We start from the raw sequence: 21029 nt of genomic DNA on the forward strand, positions 1-21029 counted from the left end.
CATGGGTAGAGTCCTCCATTTATGAAAGGACCCATTCTCCTTGGCACAGTAGTTACTCCATCTTCCAGGCACTCTGCTCCAAAAAGACAGATATAGTCCAATCTGTGCATTTTGTCATTTTGGGACTGTATTTCAGCAAAATGAAAGATCACTTCATTCCCTGTGAAGGGTCATGCCAGACAGACACATGCAAACCCTTCATTTATTTTTAAAAAAGAAATAAACTGCATAAACAAATCGTTTATCCCTGCCGAACCTCTGAATATTTCATAAATTATCTCAGCTGTGTCACTTTGATTATTTATTATTTACATACTAATGCCATAAATGAGCACATGAGGCAGTGTAAAACAGCTAATAAACTTTCACTTCAAATGTTTACAGTACAGAAGTATCAGTAGCTGCAACAGATAAAAACTCAAAACAAGGAGATGAAGAATGGTGTAGAGTCATTACAGTTGGAATGCTCTTTTGTCTCGTTTTTGTCTTTTTATAATGACTGTGAAATTAAACTAATTTGGATAATAAGGAGTTTAATTTAGTACTGGAAAAGTTAATGTAAATTACATACCTCAGAATATTTAATGTTATTTTGAATAAAACATAATCTTATTTTTCTGTCTTTACCTAGAAATCATATTTTTGCATTTGAAAAAGAAACAAAATATTATAAACAGTATAGTGGTAACAGACAAAAAGCCTCTCTCTAAATAATTATGGCACCAATGTTTTTGAACGTTCTTATTAACAGCTTAAAATGTTTAGTGACAGAGACTCTGCGGTGCCATACTCCTCCCTAGATTCAGATTACATATCATGTTTGTCCTCCTTCAAAAAAATGAATACAGCTATCGCTATTCATTATAAATTAAGAGCAATCAGTGAAAGTTCAGCATCTTGTGTGAGAAACTGTCTTAGAAATTGTTGTCATGTTCCCTGATCAAAGGATTTCTTTTTGAAGAAAACTTCTGTTAAGTCTGACAAATATAATAATCTTCTCTTGGTCTTGGCTCAGCCAGAGGAATTGAAACAGTACAAGATCTAATGTGAATTTCTGTCCACACTTCACACAAATGTACCACAGACGGTCAGCAACCTTCCAAAGGTGGTGTGCCAAAGTCTGTTTTCCTTTTCCAAACTAGAGGTTAAATGTGCCTGTAGGAGCTCAGCAGGAGCCAGTAGATGCTGGCACTCAAAAAGCTACACATAGCTGATCAGCAGTTTCTTGCCTCTCTGCCAGGCAGGGGCTGCCACTTTCCACTAAGCTCCAAAGGAGTAATTAAATGTCTGTATGACACTATAACTGTCACTGCTATGTGTGCCTACTCAGGGACATTGAGACTACGAGATACTGAAGCATCTCAGTATCATTCCTGACAGTCACCACCTAGCAGCATCTTTATTTGAGCTATGTAACAATTCTACACATTTTGTTTCACATGCGTGATGCATCTGTAATAGCCATTGACAACGAAAAAGCCTCTAAAATAGTCAAACAATTTGCCAAACTAAGATGATTCTGGCTATGAAGCTAATACCTAATTGAGCTCCTTGCTGTTTGCTTGGCAACTCACAATTCTTTGTCAAGGGCTGCAGTTTAGATTGGAAAACTGTTACTGGGAGGGTCATAGTAACCTTTTGAGCAGTGCCGGTTATGTACTTTCCGCCATTATCAAGATCCCTGTTATTTTGGTTTATTCTCTAAGGGCGTGCAGAGGTGCTGCCATCTCCTGCTGTCCTTATCACAGAGTACTAAAACCACTCTCCACCTACCAGACAGCTGTGAGCAGCACTCTAGAAGAGCAAGTGCTTTGAGCAGTAGCTGCAGGGACCACAGAAAAAGAGGACTCTGGTACCTAACATGTAATCACTTCAAATCCACGAGCTCCTGAAACAAAAGTCACTGCCAGTTGGGAGACTATTCTGAAGAAATGTCCCTATATGCTTACCCCGCTATTATACTGTTCTCCAGACACTTGGCTATACAGACCTTCAGTATGACATAGCATGGATAATGTTCTTATATTCACTACCAATGTAGGCATGTTGAAGCATATACTCCTGTGGCTAGCCTGAAAATCCTGCCTGAAAATGTCAAGCTCAAGCCAAAACCTCAGTGTTATCATGATATACATTTATGTAATCGCAATTTTACTAATTCCAAGAAGACTAGTTGGAAACTCTTTAGAAACTCAGAAAAACAACTGAAGTATATTCTGAGTTTAGAGGAAAGTTGATGCCACATTCAGCAACACAGTGCTGTATCTGCTACAGTGCAACTCATGAAAAAAAGCAGAGAGAAAGTTACTGCTGCTGCTGAGTGCTTGTAGTAAGCTTAACACAGCCTGAAGGAACTGTATTTTCAATGTGACTGAAACAGCGTGCTGCTTAAGTATAACAAATTCTTAAAATAATACTTCTTTTATACCTTAAAAAGTTTGTGGTCACAGAGATAATACGTAACTATGTCAATGAACATTCCTAGCACAAATGTGGTTGTAGCATCAAAAACTATCCATCCAAACATATACTTATTCAGCAAGCAATTAAGCCACACCAGCAGAAGCACTTGCACACCTGTACAACTGCATCTACAGTAAGATTTTTTCTAGGTCTGAATATGACTAAACAACAAGCTACAAACTAGCATGTCAACTCAGCATGGGAACTGCCTACCTTGCAAGATAGCTCTATCTGCAGAAAGAGAATGCATTTTGCAAAGTGTGCATTATAAAAGTGTAAAGATTCTGTCACTGCTAAAACAAAGAGAAATCTATCTATTAGAAACTTTGCCTACACTGGTAAAGTAAACAGTACCAGGTTTCACTCTTTGGCATTAAAGCCAACTAGCCAGCACGGTTTGGCTATATCTGTATTATTAACTCTCTTTAATACAGGGTGACCACATCCAGACTGTCTGTTGGGAATGATTCTTGGCCTATGCTAACTCCTACACTATGCCTGAGAGTCATCTGGGAAAACTGTAGCTAGCTTGCATTGAAGGTGTGTCAGGGACAATTCCGACGACTTCACAGAAGCGGTGATCCACTTCCAGTTTCCATTCCCCTGTCACCTCCAGCACTATTTACTGGTACAGACACAATTTTCAAAGTTATTTTAGCACCAGAACACATCCCTTGTAAAACTAATAACAACCACAAAAATTCCTACAACACTGGATTCTCTGACATGCCTTCCTAATGAACAGAAGTACACTACTTAAAATTTACACCCTTTTTATCACTAAGCCCTTATGATCAATGCTAGCAAGGGGAAAGTATGCTAGCAAAGAGAGTCCACAGTTCTATCAAAACAATGCTGCTGCAATTATTTAAATACAGGCAACAATATGTTCCAATAATCTCTGCTAAACATATGGCAAGAACATATTTCTCACAACAAAAAAGAATAAGAGAAACCTCTTGAATAACATATGTTGAAAGCCCAGTTCTTACATGTTTGATGATCAGAGTCATGTTGTCAGAACTTCAATTCTGATACCAACAGTGCTGAAAAAGTTTAAAAGGAGGTCCATTCATGGAGATCCTTTACTGATAAAAGAATAATGACAGCTTTAACCTTTAATTCGTGTGCTATCTTCAAACAAATTTCACACCATTTCAATGACAGCAAAACTACTAAAAAAAGCCCACCTGTTAAAAGCCTTCTGCCCCTAAAATAAGCGGATCAGGTTGCACTCCACATGTGAGCGACCTAAAGATGAGCATCAGCCGGTGGGAACAAACACTAACCTTTTGAGGAGCGGAAGTGCTTGCTGGGTGCCGTGAAGCCTCTCGTCCCATGTACATTCACAGCTGCCACCCGGAACTGGTACCACCTGCTTGCCCTGATGTCCGACAGCTGAACCCGTTCATCTGTAGTCTGGTGGGGAAAATGTCATGCTTACTTTTTGGGTCTGACCTGGTTAGTTGTGCTATCTCCCATGTAACGCTGTTCAGTCAGACTGAGAGGTAGAGGACACATTTTTCTCTAAATATGCAGAGCCTATTAAGTGTAGGCAAGCTGTATGTAACTACCTTGCCCTATTCTGAGTGTCAGTCTGAACTGCAACGCATTTACAGTTGTGAACAAAATCATGTAACCAACAAATTTTATAGTGCATTGCAGATCTCTTTTGGATTTATTTAAGTTGGAAAAGTAACCTTTAGAAAACTACTGAGGTGTTAAATTCACAAAATCACTTTTTCAGATATCACAACCTTTACACCTACAGTGCCTAGCTGATAAGTGCTGCCCCAAGTAAGAGGACTCATTTCTTCAGATTCTGAAAAAGGAGAGTTAGGGCTTCAAACAGGCTTCACAAAATCCAGCACTGTGAGAAGCTGCCTCTTCTGGTTCATAGGAAACAGTAACCCTCAGGTAGTGAATGTGAGTCCTCTTCAGATCTTTGGTGCCTATGTCAAAATGACACTCATTGCTTTAACTCTTCTCTACAGCAGTCTTTTCTCAAATCAAAGGAGATGTCTTCTGCTCCAGCAACACTCACTCAGACTGCTAGTGTCTTGAGTTCAATTTTCAGCTTCCTTGGCGAGTGCCTTAACCACAGAAATATGGAATAAGGATAGATGCACTCCGAACCCTTTCAGTAGGAAGTACTTTATGCTCTCTCATTCTGAGCCCTGCTTTCCTCTACCATTTTTCCCATTTAACCTTATATATATAGCTCTCTTCTGCACTGTTTCTAATTTTTTTCTAAGGTACCAACACCAGGACTGAACACAGCCTTCTGGTAGCAGCTGAATCACTGCCAAATACAGAAAGAGTAGTATCAAGAATCAGTTTTTGTACAACTCATCAGAAACTAATCCATTTGTTGCTGATTTTATATTTACAATTACCTCTCAATTACCCAGTTTTCAAATTATTTTAGCTGTCTTGTTGACTGTGTTTTAATTTAATTCTTTAATCAAAATAACACATGAACCCTAACTCGAATGTCTTGTGTATGTCTAAATATATTTTACAATCAACACTGATCATTATTACTGACCAAACATGCAATCTCTTTAAAAAATTTGGTGACATTAATTTATTTTAACAAGCTCTGTTTTCCCTAACTTCAACCACCTTCCCTGTACTGGATTCAATACTACTTGCAGTGATGCCAAGTACTTGCCCAAGAAGGCATAGCATAATTTCTGCTCACTGCTCTGTTTCCAATTTCTGTAAGAAAGTAGCAGCTGCTGACCTAACTCAGACAGAGAGAACTTCAGGGAGGTGTTTCAGCTATTCAACAGTGATATTTCTAGAGCACTGACTACTAAAATTTGTAGATGTTATCCTGTACTTAAGCTCTTCATTTAGTGATGTGCAAAATATAGGGAAACTAAGATATCTGATGTATGTGCATATGTAAAAGAAAGAGTGCCTTTCAAACGTACTATAGGTTGCTCTCTTACTGATACGTTGTGCAGAGCTTGAGACCCCACGTATTGCTGCTACTCACATTCTCTCCCCATTCAGACTCCCACATTTGTCTTTTTAGCTTAAGCTAGGGTAGCAGTCCCAACACCTTCACTGTCTGCCTCATCTTCTTCTTTCTATATATTCTTAAACTAGTTTAATGGTAAAGTGAATTTTTTGTTTAATTATTTCAGTTAGTTCTCACTATTTAAATGTATTTGGAGCCAAGATAATATTCAGGGTCCTTTGGATATCTGTCTTGTACTAACATGAGCCCATTAAATGACATGCTAAAAGGTATTAAATAATTAAATGTTGAACTTCATTACACACTTGAACTTCTGCCTGAATATCGGAAAAATCATTAAACAACAAATTTTATCAATATCTATATGCTAGTATAAAATTTTAACTTTTTCATTAAAAGATAAAACAAAAGATAAAATATGGAACAAAGAAACAATAAAAGAGATTAAAAAAGAATAAAATATCTTTCCTAAAAGATAAAATTAAAAAAAAATCACTCCTCAGTTACATCATTGGCCGATCAGAACTGCTATTTACTTGGGCTACACATTATCCATTTACTTAAATGAGAAAGGTTCTGAAGCTGGCCTCCAAACCTGTTACACATTTGGATTAAAATATTATAACAAGCAAGTCCTCAGACAAAATCACTGGCCAGCATGTCCATCTTCAGTATCATCCAAAGTTCAATGAAATCAAGGGCTAAGTCCCCATGAATTTACATTGGGGTATAGCTTTATATAACGACTAAGCCAAGGGCAGCATGTAATCATTATGTGAGACTTGAGAACATATTAGCAAATTCACTCATGGTAAGGCTTCATGCAATGGAAAATAGCAAGTTTTTTTGAAAATTAAATCCTTTAAAATATAGTTCTTCCAAACTATAGCCCCATTTCCTCTTAAATAACTAATAAAAATGAAAATTTTGGATGAGGAACCCTAACAAAACATCATAAAATCTTTTGTAAGAAGATGAAAACAACCTTGCATAATTACACTGCATATGGATATAGGCACACAGAAATTCATATCCTTGCCTGCAGCCTTCTTGATCTCTATCTGCTCTGTACATGTGCTCCAGCTTAAGTTGCAAGCAGAGTAATGAAAGAGCCAGCACCATCTTCCCTGTATTGTGATAACCTAGGAGTTCTCAGCTGAATGGCTAAGCTTTTTGCAGTTCTCATACACCTGTGTCCTGGAAGCATATGAGTAAAATTCTCCTTTATATAGAATAAGGAAAGCCCAGAGGCTGTGCACGTAGTTACTTTAGTCAAACTGCATATCCATCCTTGTTGCTGATATCACAAAATTAACTCTAATGCACCCAGTCACGCACAACAAATTTGACTACCTGGCTGGAATATCTAAAACTACCATGGAGGCACAGTCCTCTATAGAGACAGAAATTCTTATTTACCAGCACCCCTCAAGGGTGTCCAGCCTGTATGTCCCATAAGGTGTACATAGTTCACAAAACCAGTCAAGCATCCTGAAACTTGTTCTGAACTAACATCCCCAGTGGGGTCCATCACACAATCAAATACACATCTGTTGAGATGCAGAAGGGACAGGGAAGTTCTCAGAAAGATGTCAGCTGGAGTAGGCTTCTCCTGCCATAGTGATTAATTCAGCGTCTTCTGCCTGCATGTGACAGACCCTCAGGAAAGACAGCTGTCAGGATTCTTATCATTCTTGCATGGGAACACATTCTAGAAACCTCTCTCCTGCAAACACACTGCAAGAAGGCAGAGATCTATATATGCTCTCTATATAGTGTAGTCTATATACTGTGTAGTGCATGCTTCCAGAATTGTGCATGAGCTCTATTCCTGGAATGAGAAAAGAGCAGCGGTGTGCTCCCTTTGCAGTCTGGATCATCCAACTAGAATAGTTGCGCATCTGCAGTCTAGCACATGTACATGGCACAATAACTGCGAGGAGAAATTCAGATTTGGCTTATTTTTTCTACTTGGTATTCTAGTAGCTGTGGCAGGAGGTTGTTTGGTGAATATGGAGAACATAGATTGAAAACCTGCACCTCAGCTGACAGATAATAAATAAGTCATTGCAACTTGATCAGGTTCAAATATGTGCACTTCTGCTTGGACTTTCACAAGTTTGGTTTCATGCTTGGCTATGCTACCGGTGACTTTTTCTGGGCAAGATTCTAACATAGTGACAGTCCTCTGTAGTACCACATCACAGCTTTGAGTGTTCAGTTTCACAAGCCAAACATTATTTTAAGAATGCTTCTTTCTGCACAATCTGAATTGAGAATGAACACAGGTTGTCACAGAATCTAAACTCTTTCCTGTATTTTGTGGATGGTTCTACTTATTCTATCTTACTTTTTTCCTAGCTGTAATGACATTTTGCAGGTCTTTTCAAAATCAACATTTTGCTTTTCTTGTCAGCAGGGATGAGGGTGAAACAGTTAAGATAAACGACTGGAACTCTGCCATCCAGGTGGACTGTCAGCATGTTAAAAAACAGACTGAAACTGGGAAGGAACTAAGTGAAAATTTATGCTCCGTTGGCGGCTTCTCATTAAGAAACATTTGCTCATGAATCTTACATTTTCAGCTTGGATTGCACTGAGTGATAGGAGCATGACATCATAGGCTTTTCTAAATTGGGAGGGCAACATCTGAAAAAGCTACTTTACAAACAATAAAAGTCCTAGTCTTTTTTTCTCCTTTTCTTTATTTTTAAAATTAAATGGCCTTTTCACCAATTATATTTCTTATCATTTTGATAAGACCCAACCCATACCTTGGAAACTACATATGAGTACCACTGACTTCAAAAGGTTTATGTCCCTCAAGTGCTTCCCTTAATAGATTTTGGTATCTAATTCTACATTTTTTCAAGAGCTTCATGGCTTTTAGAAGCCTTTCTCTGGAATTCCCACCTTAATATGTCTGATAAGTATGTGCTTATAAGAAAGTACCACTCACTAGGCTTATATAAATCGAGCCTCCAGCAAGATCTAAACATGTTTACCTATAGAGATACACCCACAACACTTAGTTCATTTTGAAAACATAAACCCCTGAATATTCTTCTTTATTTTGGGGGAAAAGAAAGAAATACTTACCTCTTTACTGATATATTCACACTAACAGCTTTTTCTAACATTGTCATTTTCTATAATATCAAAAGCATTTGATATTTCTAGCTAAAAAATTGAAACAAAAATACTGAAGTTCATTTCTACTAAATAAGTCTTGAAAAAAGCTCATGAAACAGTGGAGTAAGGTCTGGGAGATCTGGATTCTGTTTGTGGCTCTGTCATTACTTAGAGAGACACCTTGGAAAGGGATCCCCCATCTATCATGTGTTCTAACTCTTCTCTAATCTGAAGAGGACCTTCAGATCATTGTCTGGAAGCTAAGGACCCTTATCATTTTACAAAGAACTGACCTGTGCCACAGTTTGCCAGTTAGTAGCATCATCCTCACTAGGATGGATTCCTTGATTCCATCTCCTCTGAACCACATAGATCACAGGCTCAATGGAAATATTGAATTTTGAAGACCACTTCACCTCCAGGTCTCCAGACTGAAGTTCTGTGAATTTTAACTCTTTCCGGGGTTTCAGTGGAACACCTGCAATAGGAACATACAGACAAAAATATCTGAATAATTTACAAAACAAGATGAAGCCATATGTCAATGGAGCTGTACAAAAAGAAAAAGAAAATGGTCGGTCAGCCAGAAGTAAAAAAGGGGAAAGTGGGCGGAATGATGAGAATGGAAGTTCCAGAAGCGTTCACAGCTGACCTATCTCTGTCAATAGTAAAGCTTGTTATAAAAAAAACCTTCAAAATGATTCCTTTATTTCACTTAAAAACTGAAGGAACATGTAAGGATTTGAAAGTTCTAAGCTAAAACTGATCTTACAGAAAATAGTTTCCAAACATGCTTTCATAACGTGGAGTCCCTTTGGCCCCAAGAAGGATCACCTATAGCTGTGTCATTCAGATTTTCATCCAATTTATGCTTAAACATATCCAATGATGGCAATTCCACAGAATCACTTAGTAACTTGTTCCACTGCTTCTCTCTCCTTACCATTAGAAAGCTTCCCCTGTTGCCGAGCTCAATCTCCTTTGCTGCACCTTGAACTCAATACCTATCCACTATGGTCATGGATCATATAAAACTATTTCCTTCATCTCTGGAGCAGCCTTTTCTACAACTGAAGACTGTTACCATGTCTCTCAGTGTTTTCTTCTACAGTTTAATAACTTCAGTGCAGTCCATTTTCCTTTTATATCAGGGTCTCTGAGCATTCTCGCAATTCCCCTGTGGAAACTTTCCAGCTAGTCCACTACCCTTCTCCAGGATCATGCCTAAAACTGGACAAAGACTCCAGCTGAGCTCTTTTGTGTTGACTACAACAGGAGGATTATTTCGCGGATGTTACAGGATTCTGATATAATGCAAGCATACTGTTTGCCTTCTCCACAGTGGTATGACTTTATTGACTCACATGCATCTATGTTGTATGATCTGCCAATCTCCATGCTTCCCTAAAGATCTAGGAAAGGTAATTCCAAGTCATCTTCGGTTATATCAAACATGTATTTCAGAGACAAAGATGTCTTTCTAAAACTTCACAGTAATTCCTCAGGACTGCATTGAAAGACAATTATTTCTATTGTTTCTACTTCTAATAACATCATCTTTTTGAAAACATTTATAGTAGCTTGAAGGAAAGACCAATTGTTTAAATTTGGCATCTTGATTAAATCAGCAAATCAAGTGTTAGATACGTTTCTACAGGTAGACTTTAGGAACTTAAATATTTAAGTGTGCAGCATTTAGTGACTTTAGGATATGCCATATATAAAATTGCTATGTTTCCATATAAGTCTTTTTATCAGGTTATCATAAGCATTTTAAGTCTTTTGTCATTTCAGTGCAGCTCTACATAAGTCAAACTGCATGTATTGGTGCCATAAATTGTAATTTAAATGCTTCTACCTAGCCTGTCACAGACGACTGCAGTACCAATATTTCATTAGGTCAACAAACCGCTTTCACATTTTAAGAGGTTTTCTCCTAAATCTGGTTATGTAATTAGCTACAAGTAAATAAAACTCAATATTGTAGCTGTTTAACAAATCTAAAATCAACCTGAGGAAAATCCAGTGCTTAAATCTTGTTGCCACACCAGTTTAAACCCTGGATATCATTCAACGCCCAGCATTCTTAGTCTAATACAATGAGCACCACAGATCACGTCAGTTCAAATTTCTACATTTGAAAATCCTTCTTTAATTACGATGTACAATAATCCTACAATCTGCATATTAAGAAAACTTCCATCTGCTTTGCATTAGGGGCAGTTGGAATCACTTGATTGCAAGTAACTCAGCCTCTCTGGTGTTATGTAATTGTGTGCAGATGGATCTCAGCAGCAACTAGAGCATGGCGCAAGTGCATTTTAGAATACTTTTGTAGAACAAGCATCATCAATTTCATATCCAGATGTGTGGATCCAAACACTCTTCAATGTGCTTTCCATTATGTAAAAGGTCAGCCCTTTCATCATGGTTGAACAAATTAGTCCTCTGAAGTTAGCAGTGTTTAAGTTGAGAATTCAAATCACTGATTGTTCTATGTGTGCAATACCAGAGCCCAGGCAAAACGTTTCAACAGGTGTCTTTCAAATGACACATGCATCTCTGTGCCATGAAAAATAAATGCATGCTGGCTCATCATAAGAACATGTACCTCAAATGTAGGTACCAACACCAGCAACTCAAAAAGTTTTCATGGAAAGGTTTCAGACAGTAAAAGGTACTGTTCAGACAGTTCAGACAGTAAAGGGTATTGACATGGCATCAATATGATTATAAACACAGCCTGTTCAAAGACTCAAAGATACACACCGTTAAAACTGTATGCATTTTTTAACACAAAACCTGTATTTTTCTTTAATCATAAAATAAATAAAAAATAATCTGTGGATGACCATTCTGGCTCTAGCTATCCTATTACAACATTACCACACCATCACACCCTTTAAGTGCCATAACCTTCTCTTCACCATAATTTACCCCTTGCCCAGATCTGCTTTATGGATTGCTCCCCAACCTGTTTCAGACAAAATGAATTAGGCTTGTTTAAACAGTATGAACCTTAAAGCTTTATTAAAAAGGGGTTCTGGAAATTTCACACAAGTAGGAGTATCATCACATCTGAGATTCCACTAATTTCTGAACAGGAAAGCAGTGATGGGTAATTTCTTCAGCTGTCACCACTTGAATGTGGAAAAAGATACATGTCCAAGTCCTTAGGCGGGGATATATATGTCAGACAAAGCGAACCTGATCAACCATTTTACAACACTTTCTCTTCCTCCTTTTATGTTCTGATTTTTTTTTTTTTGGTTCTGTTTTATTCTAAGCAAGGATATTGCCTCCATTTCTATCCATAAAGTACTAAATTTAGTTTAGGCACTTACTGTTATTTCTAACATCATTATGTCAGGTTATTTCCCTCCGAGAAAAAAAACCTGTGGCCCTGTGGAAAGGACAGTCACTTGCCGAAGTAAAGTCTTTTACAAGTTGACACAAAGTAAAGCAGGTGGATGAGGCAGATGACAAGCGTAGGATAGAACATTTCATACCTCCAGCAAAGGGAAAAATTTGAAGACTATGTAATTGATTAGTAATACTCCTTGACAAATGGAAGAGAAACGAAAAAATAAAAAGACATGGACAGTTTGAAGATTATATCAAGTTCAAGTCAAGAAGCAATTAAGATAAGAAGTACAGTTAATACAACATTTTCTATATGCAACTATGGTGTAAGTATACTCGTATTAATATGCTTTCAGGATTGGGCTTTAACACCCACTACTAGAGGGTATATGCAGTTAAATCAGATGGGTATTTTTTATCTGCTGATATAACTTTAACCTCCAGAGCTTGACCAACAGTGAAACTATAGCAACTTACGTAGACTCTTAGATTCAATCTGAGTTCATTTTCTAGCTGGGAGTGCTGTCAAAATGATAAGAATAAGTACTAAACTTATTCACTAGATTTTAGTCATGCTTGCCGAGTTCGCTCTTCCTTAGTGACGGGAAGGTCATTTACCCCTGGAGGAAATGAAAAGTAAGCCTGCTCAGCTTCCATTTGTCCTTTGTTGCAGAAGGACAGGTTGAAGAGGCTAATTAGCTGAATTCATCAGCTGAGAAGGCCGTATTCATTCTGCCCTTCCTCTGTAACACATATATGCTTTTACAAGCAAGCACCTCCCTGCAGATAGGTGATAAGATGTTAGAACACAAGGTTAGTTCTATCACTATACAATTAGTCTGAACAAATAATAGATTTTTCTGTATGCAGTTACACAGCGTACCATATCCTATATACATTTGCCCCTCCCCAAATGTAGCTCATCTCCTGTTTTTGGTTTTTGCTCTTTTTTAACCTTTCTCCAGATGTTATATTTGCTGGAATGCCCTGAAGAATCTTGTTTCACAACTGTGGTATGGAGCCTGACCATGTAAATAATTACTCATGCAATAAGAATGCTGAATTTATCACTCTGATCATTTTTCTCAAGAAGAGAATAGAAATAACTAAATAATCCCTTTTAATATTCTTCATTTTAATAGGTGGTATGGATGATTGTGTACCTTCCTTATAGTTTTAAAGGGACTGGTCTGAAGTCCCCTGGAACCAAGGGAATTTCCCTTCTATACTGGGAATATGGACCACAGTATTGCCTGCTCTTCATATTATTTTATGAGTAGTAACTTCACCAGTTTTGTGTTTACTCAACTTTTATGACTTCTAGATCAAATTTTCTCCATTTATGTAAGTAATTAAGACAGTGTTTCCTGACGGCCAATCCTGCACACTTAAACACAGGATTCAGAAGTCAAAGCAGATTATTTCTGACATACATTGTCATCACCAGGGGCATTCAAAAAATTGCATCAACATTTCAGTTAAAGGAATGAACTTAGAAAAAAAATCACCAATGTCTTCTTCACATATTTTACTTCCAGTTTCAAAATAGACCAGATATTTATTGTTATCAAAGGTATACTTGCACAGAATCATGATAGCCTGTTCTCCTTCAACTGCTATTAGCAGGTTTATACCCTGGGTTAAGGGCAATACTTCTGACCTCACTCAAACATATTCATCCCCAGTGGTTTTAAGGCTGCAAACAACTGGAGCTCCACAGATTGAAGTAAGTCTGGATTCAGACATGAGCCTGGAGCTTAGTTCACAGTTCTGCTGATTAGGCTCTCCACAGAGAGCCTATGCTATCAGAAGTGTAACTGATTAGGTTTTTTTTTTTTAATCACAAAAATAAGGCGAACTGATTTCTAACAAAACATTCCAATTCCATGGAATGAGAAAATGTCTTTTATATATGGTCATTATTCTGTGTTAGAAGCACATTTTCAGAATATTTCCATGTACAAACTTGTTTTAAATGGTAACAAATTAAAATCTGGAGTTTTTCTAAGCACAAATCATTCCTTAAGCTACAAGGCCTTGCTGATGGATGGCAAGGAAAGCCCTTTTTCACAGAATCTCAGGATTCAAATCAAAGCAAATAAAAACTTTTGAGTAAGTCATGATGCCTTGGATTTCAAATAATGAAGTAATATATATGTGGATATTAGCATTTTTCACTATTTTGTTCTTAGGTCATTAAGAACACCAATTCCAAATATACTGCATTCGTTTGTTCTGATGGGGGATTATCTGCAATGTCCTGTTTGGTAGTCCTACCTACTTGGCTCATAATCATAAAGTTTATTGGTGATTAATAGAACACGTATTATTTATCTTTAAATATTTTCCTGTTGCAATTATTTCTCTCATCTGCATCAAATTAAGTGGGATCTCACCTAAACTGGCAAGTTTGTTCTTCTTAAGATGATTCATAACAGCCACATGTTTATGTTCCACAGAATTCCAGACATGGGCTTCATAAGGGAAAAAACAACTTTCAGAAACTCAGGCTACATTTTTCTTTGTCTTTCTATCCTTTCAGTATCCAGACATATCCCCAAAGCCTTCTCTCTCTTAGTCTCCCCATCCATACAAAATTCTATGAAATGAAAGGCCTGGTTTTCTAGGAGGCTTTATTATGGCCTGAAGTTATTAGCCCAGTATGAGTACCTATTAATAATCTCTACCTTTGTACAGATTTTTTGGAACTTGGCATGTATGTCCACATCCATTGGAACAGCATTTCTTCACTCCAGAACATTCGCTATCAGCTTCACAGCTTTCAACACAGGCAGCTGCAAAACCACTGGCCTTCTCAGGTGCTGGGCAGTCCCCTTGCTTCACAGACAGGATGTACTTAAGGAATTCACAGCTAGTTAGGCATTCATAATTCTTCTTGGGGAAAAGAGGCTAAAGGGAAAACAAAAGAATTGTACAAAGTTTTCAGCAGGAAAATAAGAAAAAAATGTTGCACATTGTCCAAGACCTCCTAAAGGAAAATTCAGATTTTCAGCTTTTGCAAGACTATCCCTGAAGATTTATGTATTCAAGTCACTTCTAAAAGAGCATTCTAAGCACAGAATGATGAATTCCCTCAAGTAAGACCACCATCTTTTATGGAATAAGGTTGTTTATATTTGCCAGCTTTCTCTTGTTTTCCTCACATATCCTGGCTACAAAGTTGCTCAATGACAGATTAAAAACATTCACAACACAGAGGGGAAACAATGGTTAGACAGTCTTTTTTTTGACTATCCCACATTCCTCCCTTTGTACCTCATGACAGTTTATCCACAATATCTGATGTAATGCCACTCTAGATAAATAAGCTAAATCTTGCCTCATTATACTGTTTGAACTGAGTAGACGGGATTTAGCAGCATCTTTATGTTCTTGCTTTTGTAACTGTGTGACTCCTTATGGAACTGGAACTAAATTTCTGATAAAACGATCAGCGGAAAATGCAGATTAAAATAGGAATTAAATATATTGATCCAAGATGAAAATAAATACTACCTCTTTGAGAAATCAGGTCCTAGAGTGACTGCTTCAAAGTACGAACATTTTATAGCATATGTGTACTATTCAAAAGTTTACAATGTTCATTTAAAGCTATATGAAAAAATAATAGCATCTAGGACACTGGGGAGAACACTGCGTGTGACAGGGGGATTTCATCTCCTCTTTTAACTGGTATTTTGTTTACGTTGGTGCAGAAAAAAAGGCAAAAGTGATTCTCTCAAAGTAATTGGTGGAACTTTGGGTAGGTAACCCATGTAACTGGGATTATCTATAACTTTTCTTTCTATCTTAGAGGAATCAAAAACCTTCCTCTCTGAAGAATCTGATTTATAAATTTCTAAGCCTACACAGGAATTACAGCCCACCTCTATCTAAGTACTCCTATAGCTTCTACAACTTCACTGCTTTCTTCCCTATTCAAATGTTTTACTTTCTCATTTATAGTATTCTCATATTCTGGCAAAATGAGAGAGACTGTTGACCTCTTTCACCAGTAATGAGGCCCAAATGGGTCATTGAGTATGTGTCAGTTTATACTGCAAAGTTAATATGGTCCAGGAATGTGAAGGTGCCACAAAACTACCTCTCTCTCCTTCAACAGTTCAAAACTTTTGAATCAGACTCTTAAGCATGCAGTTGGGTGACCCAGTCTAAAGGCTATTGCTGCCAAAATGGGCAGTCCTGGTTCCTCTCCTACTGACCCCATCATTCCCAGATGTGCACACCCGCTGTTCCCCCATAGGCCCTTACCTGATCCCACGGTTAGCCAGTTAAGTAGCTAAACTAGCAGGAAACTAACTCTATGGAAAAAATGGAGTCAGCTAAACTCCAGTAACAGCAAATAATAAAATCAGATGAGCAACAGTGCTGGTCCAAGGGAGAGGATGGGAATGAGCCATAGAGACCGGGCGGAGGTCTCCAGAGGACCCTTCCAACCTCAGAGATTCTGTGATTCTGTGGGAGGGGGGAGGGGGGGGATCTGACCCCCTTTTTAAGCAGTAGGTGGCTGTTAGCCAGGCTTAGCTAAGTAACAAAACCATATCCTGCAGTGTTAACCTACCATGTACAGGGTCTCTTGCATTAACTAAATGAAAACCTGTGCCTCTTTCATTTGGTGGCAGGTCTGGAACTACAATTTTCTTCTGCATGTTGTTCAGAGATATTCTGCTTTTCTTCCTTACATGTAAGGTTCCTTTAACTTTAGCAGACTGATTCAGTAGACAGGAAATTACTTCCAAAGTGGGGACCTTGAAAAATTTGAAGCTAAATTGTTGCTTCCAAGTTTTTTATTGAATGCAAAAAAAATTGAGAACTATCAAAGGAAGACTCTGGTTTAATTCAGTCAAGCAATGTCTATAGGGCATAGATGAGTCTGAGAGAAAGGAGAATGGCCCCTTGCTTGCTTGCATATGTGTGTGTGTGAGTACACATGTGTGTGTGTGAAGCTAATTTCAAATCCTAAAACATCACAAATTTGCAGCTACTTAATTAAAAACTTTATAGCTCCCTGAGGTACAATACATCCTCAAGGCTTCTCTTCCTCACCCTATTTCGCAGCTCATTTTTCAGTTAGCTGCTAAACATGCTGCTCTTGGTTACTGGCCTTTGAAGTTCTAAATTTAGCTTCAGCCACAAAACACTAATCAAAGAGGGATGCTCACTGTTTTTAACTACAATAGAACAGTGTTCTACAAATGTTTTCCTTTTAAACTAAATTTATACATATTTACACCCATATCTGGAAACATACAGCCAGAGTGAGAAGTGATATATGAGGGTGACATAAATTAGACCCACTTAAACTAATTTATTACACTACCCTAGAGTTTTGTATATGAAGAAGCAGTAGTTGATTCTGTTTAAAGAAATCTTACGAGAACTGGTTTTCATATGAAGTTTTTACTTGTAACACTAACAAAACTAAATAGATTAGTTAGGTAGTAATCCCTATTTACACATAGTTATTTGGATATAGTAAAGGCTTTTTAGTTGAAATTATACCTTTCCCTAAACACATTTATGATATTTAGAACAATGTAAACAAAGCACACATTCTTATACCAGAAAGAGAATGTTCACAGTGACAAGGGAGAAGTTCAGACAGAATATTAGTTAAGATCACTTCTATTTTATTTTATAGACAAAGCTGAAAATCTTTACAAATCTTTATAAACAGACACTTTCATTGATTTGAATAAAGAAATACCTTTATAGCGATTTAGTTATAACAAAGCAACCTTCTGTTGAGATGTTTTCATTTCATACTAAAAATCAATTAAGAACTGTAACAACTGACTTCCACCAATTCAGTAGAAGCCATGTTTTAAACCCAACAAAACTATCTTTTTTTTAATAGTTTAATTGATTGAGGCTTTGTTTATGCACTAAGTTATTATGAAATGCTATGCAGAAATAGTTTTCCTTGTTCCTGACTTGTTCCTGAAAAATTATATATTTTGATACTAATCTTCTGAAATAAGTGTCCACAATACAGTTATTCCTAAACAGTTATTCTTTTAAAAATCACAAACTTTCACATATAGGAAAGTCCACCTTTCCAGCAACTCTGCAAAAGGATTTTCACACACGTGACATTTTATCTGTTTAAAAGACACTCCTTTTTTCACATGTAGCCAGAAGGCAAAGAAGGGCATGCGACAGAAATAACAACTTACAGAAGGGAATTAACAGCACCTACTCAGAGAAATTATGTAAGTATGGCTGGATCAAGGCTTAAAGCTTCAAGTAGAGATAAATCATTTGGTCAGAAGAAAAAAAAAGAAAAAAAATTACACAAACTGAATATGGCTAAATTCTTATATGTGTATCCATTCAAATAAAATGCAATGCTATATAAGTCTTGTTAGTTAGCTGTCTCCTTAAAGCTCACACCTCTAGTAATATAAATGAACGAGACAGCTAGAACAAAGTGAGAAAGAGTGCCTTTGGGCTGACATACCTCACAGAAGCTTTGGCAGTGGTTTTTCTTCAAATCCCAAGATTCTTTGCAGGGCTCCAGGCACTGGAAGAATCAGGAAGGGGAAAAGTGTCAGGAAGAGAAAGAAATAAACATCCACAAATGACCTTAGTTCTTCTCTAATTGTTTGTTTGGTCCATAGGAGGTTAATAATTGGCTTTAAAAATCCACTTCTCCTGAGGATAAGATTGTGTCATTGTGTCATGGTGTCAGAGCAAGGTCATTCCAAGCCATGGTTAGATCACAGGAAACATTTCCAGTATTTCTTACTGTACCACACAATCTCCTCACTTACGTATATGCCATCCTATTTTCTGCCTTAGTGACTCTGGGTCCTAATAACATCTAACACCATGTTGCTGGATCACAGAGACAATGTCAAAGGAACCACTTTAAACTACAGAAAGTTAAATCTTCTCCTCACTGACCAGCCTAAAGATTAAAGAGGCACATTGACTTCCCAGGTGAAAAGCTGTTTCATCAAGCTATGGAGTAGACTCAGCAGAGCTTTAGCCGCTATTCGTGTATAAACAGACAATGTTCACTGGTCTGTTAGCAAAACCACTTTATTTCAAGTACCAAATTATCATTTCTTCACCTTCAACCTCTACTGCAATGGATAGATACACAGTTTAGACTCAAACTCTGCAAACCAGACTCAAGCTTCACAGTACAGTGTAAAGAAAAATCTGCAGCATTCTCTGCAGCTGAAACATAAATTTAGACTCACCTTCAGAAACCTCTTCACCTCCTTTCTTAGACAGACGATCTTAGAAAATATTGGCATTATCAGGAGTTAATGACACTTATTCTTTCTGGTCACAGTGGAAAGACACTTACTGCAGCAAAGGGAAAGGTCTTTGATAGCAATCTGGCATTCATATAACTTGTTTCTCTAATACACAGTATCACACTGGAGCCATATACATTACATATATTCATATATGTTATTATATGTTATATATATTCAAAAACAAGCATGAATACATATAGGCTATATCTCAGAACAGCTGACCACCTATATCATTAATGTTTTGAAAAAATTAATGCATTAAAAAGCTAAGCATTTTTCTTAGCAGTGACAAGGCCTGAAAATCTAATAAAAGCATTAGTCACAAAGGTTACATGTTTCAGGATGAAAGATATGTATATTTTGGTATTTTAGCCCCAGCTTCTAGCACCTGAAAATTCACAATGTGCAGTATACAGAGTAATTAGAAGGCTACATTATAAAATATCACTGAAGTCAGTAAATTTAATTAACTCCAGAGTGTTGTTTTTCCTGTGGTACAGTTACTGCACATTGGAGCTCAATTCCACCTTCATGTCAATTTTACCACTCTCTCAACTGTCTGATGAGTTTAGCCCCACTTTACTGAGGTACAAATGGTGTCAAGACATCGTGAGCGACATTTTGACCACACTGGGATTTCGCTAGTGATTTCCAAGGCTGTCAGGATTTCTTTATTCTTGCCTTTTCCTAATTCTTGTTTCACTGCTGCACAGCCACACAGGCTGCACCTAAACTGCAGGATAGCCACAATCCTGAGCTGGGGACCGGGACCAAGTTCACTGTAGGCTGTATTGCTGGACTGCCTTCCTTGCAGACTCTAGAGCAAAACAGCTGGAAGGAAGTATAAGATGTGGGCTACTCCAGAGGGTTTGTTCAAGGTGTTTGTACAAGGGTGTGTTTACCTGCAATGTAAATAGGCTCTAGCACACAGCGCCTTGTCCGGCTGCTGCTCAGGCTCAACACACAGGCTCTGATTGCTGACTCTTATCTATACATAAACAAAATGTCTTTCATACATGCATCATGCTCCTGCTGTATGAGGAGTTCTCAGGGAATCGGGCTTGGCCCAGCAAAGAGCCATGGGCTGCTGCAGAATTCCTGACTGCCCAGCTTGAATGGGGCTGTATCTTTCTGTGGGCTGGAGAGAAACTGCTACAGGCAGACAGAAATGTTGCCAACAACCTTGCCTTAAAAGAGTTTGGGGTAGTCTTTCTAAAAAGGTAGTTATTAAAGTTGCAATAACATAGATAAAAGTATCTCACAAACACTGAGGTTGTGCATTTATTCTCTTAGCTGCTCTGTTAAGAGGTTCCCCTATTATCATTTTATAAGTGGGAAGCTGAGGATGTCCAGGGAAAAGCTGGAAGTCTGATACAGGTCTTATATTTGAATCCATGACTTAAACTGTAAGACACTCCTTGGGATCTCACCCACTGTCCAGTTAGCCTTACCCTCTGACTGGCAATAATCTCAGGTAAAGAGATATTCTTTTTCTCCTGAAATCTCTCCTGGCATTTTTTATATGGAGAGGGAAACGTGTTGCAGAACATGTGTCATACCTTCTAGGTCAGCTGAAAGGTGCTTGCATACTTAAGTTTGTCTCTTTTTCCAGACATGCTAAATTTCTAATAAAAGATATTACCTGTCCTCATAATATTTAGCATGCTAGTTTCTGTAAAGATTTCTCTTCCCATTTATGTATATCACTCTGAGCTGCATTATTTTTTAACTACAAAGGTGTTTTTTTCTGTTATCATTTCATGCTTTGTATCAATGTGCATTAAGATGAG

At 37.6% G+C, this 21029-nt stretch overlaps 1 protein-coding gene across 1 annotated transcript in view; it reads right to left on the reverse strand.

The window, feature by feature from the left end:
• ANOS1 (anosmin 1) overlaps positions 1-21029 on the reverse strand; it is a 141535-nt gene that overhangs the window by 44528 nt on the left and 75978 nt on the right. The window contains exons 3-7 of the mRNA XM_067289725.1: positions 19177-19197; positions 18429-18491; positions 14635-14857; positions 8878-9062; positions 3753-3882 (exon numbers count right to left, since the gene is read on the reverse strand). Coding sequence (XP_067145826.1) covers positions 3753-3882; positions 8878-9062; positions 14635-14857; positions 18429-18491; positions 19177-19197 — 622 coding nt within the window. The remainder of the gene's footprint in view (positions 1-3752; positions 3883-8877; positions 9063-14634; positions 14858-18428; positions 18492-19176; positions 19198-21029) is intronic.

Source organism: Apteryx mantelli, chromosome 1 (genome assembly GCF_036417845.1).
Source record: "Apteryx mantelli isolate bAptMan1 chromosome 1, bAptMan1.hap1, whole genome shotgun sequence".
Classification (NCBI taxonomy): Eukaryota; Metazoa; Chordata; class Aves; order Apterygiformes; family Apterygidae; genus Apteryx; species Apteryx mantelli.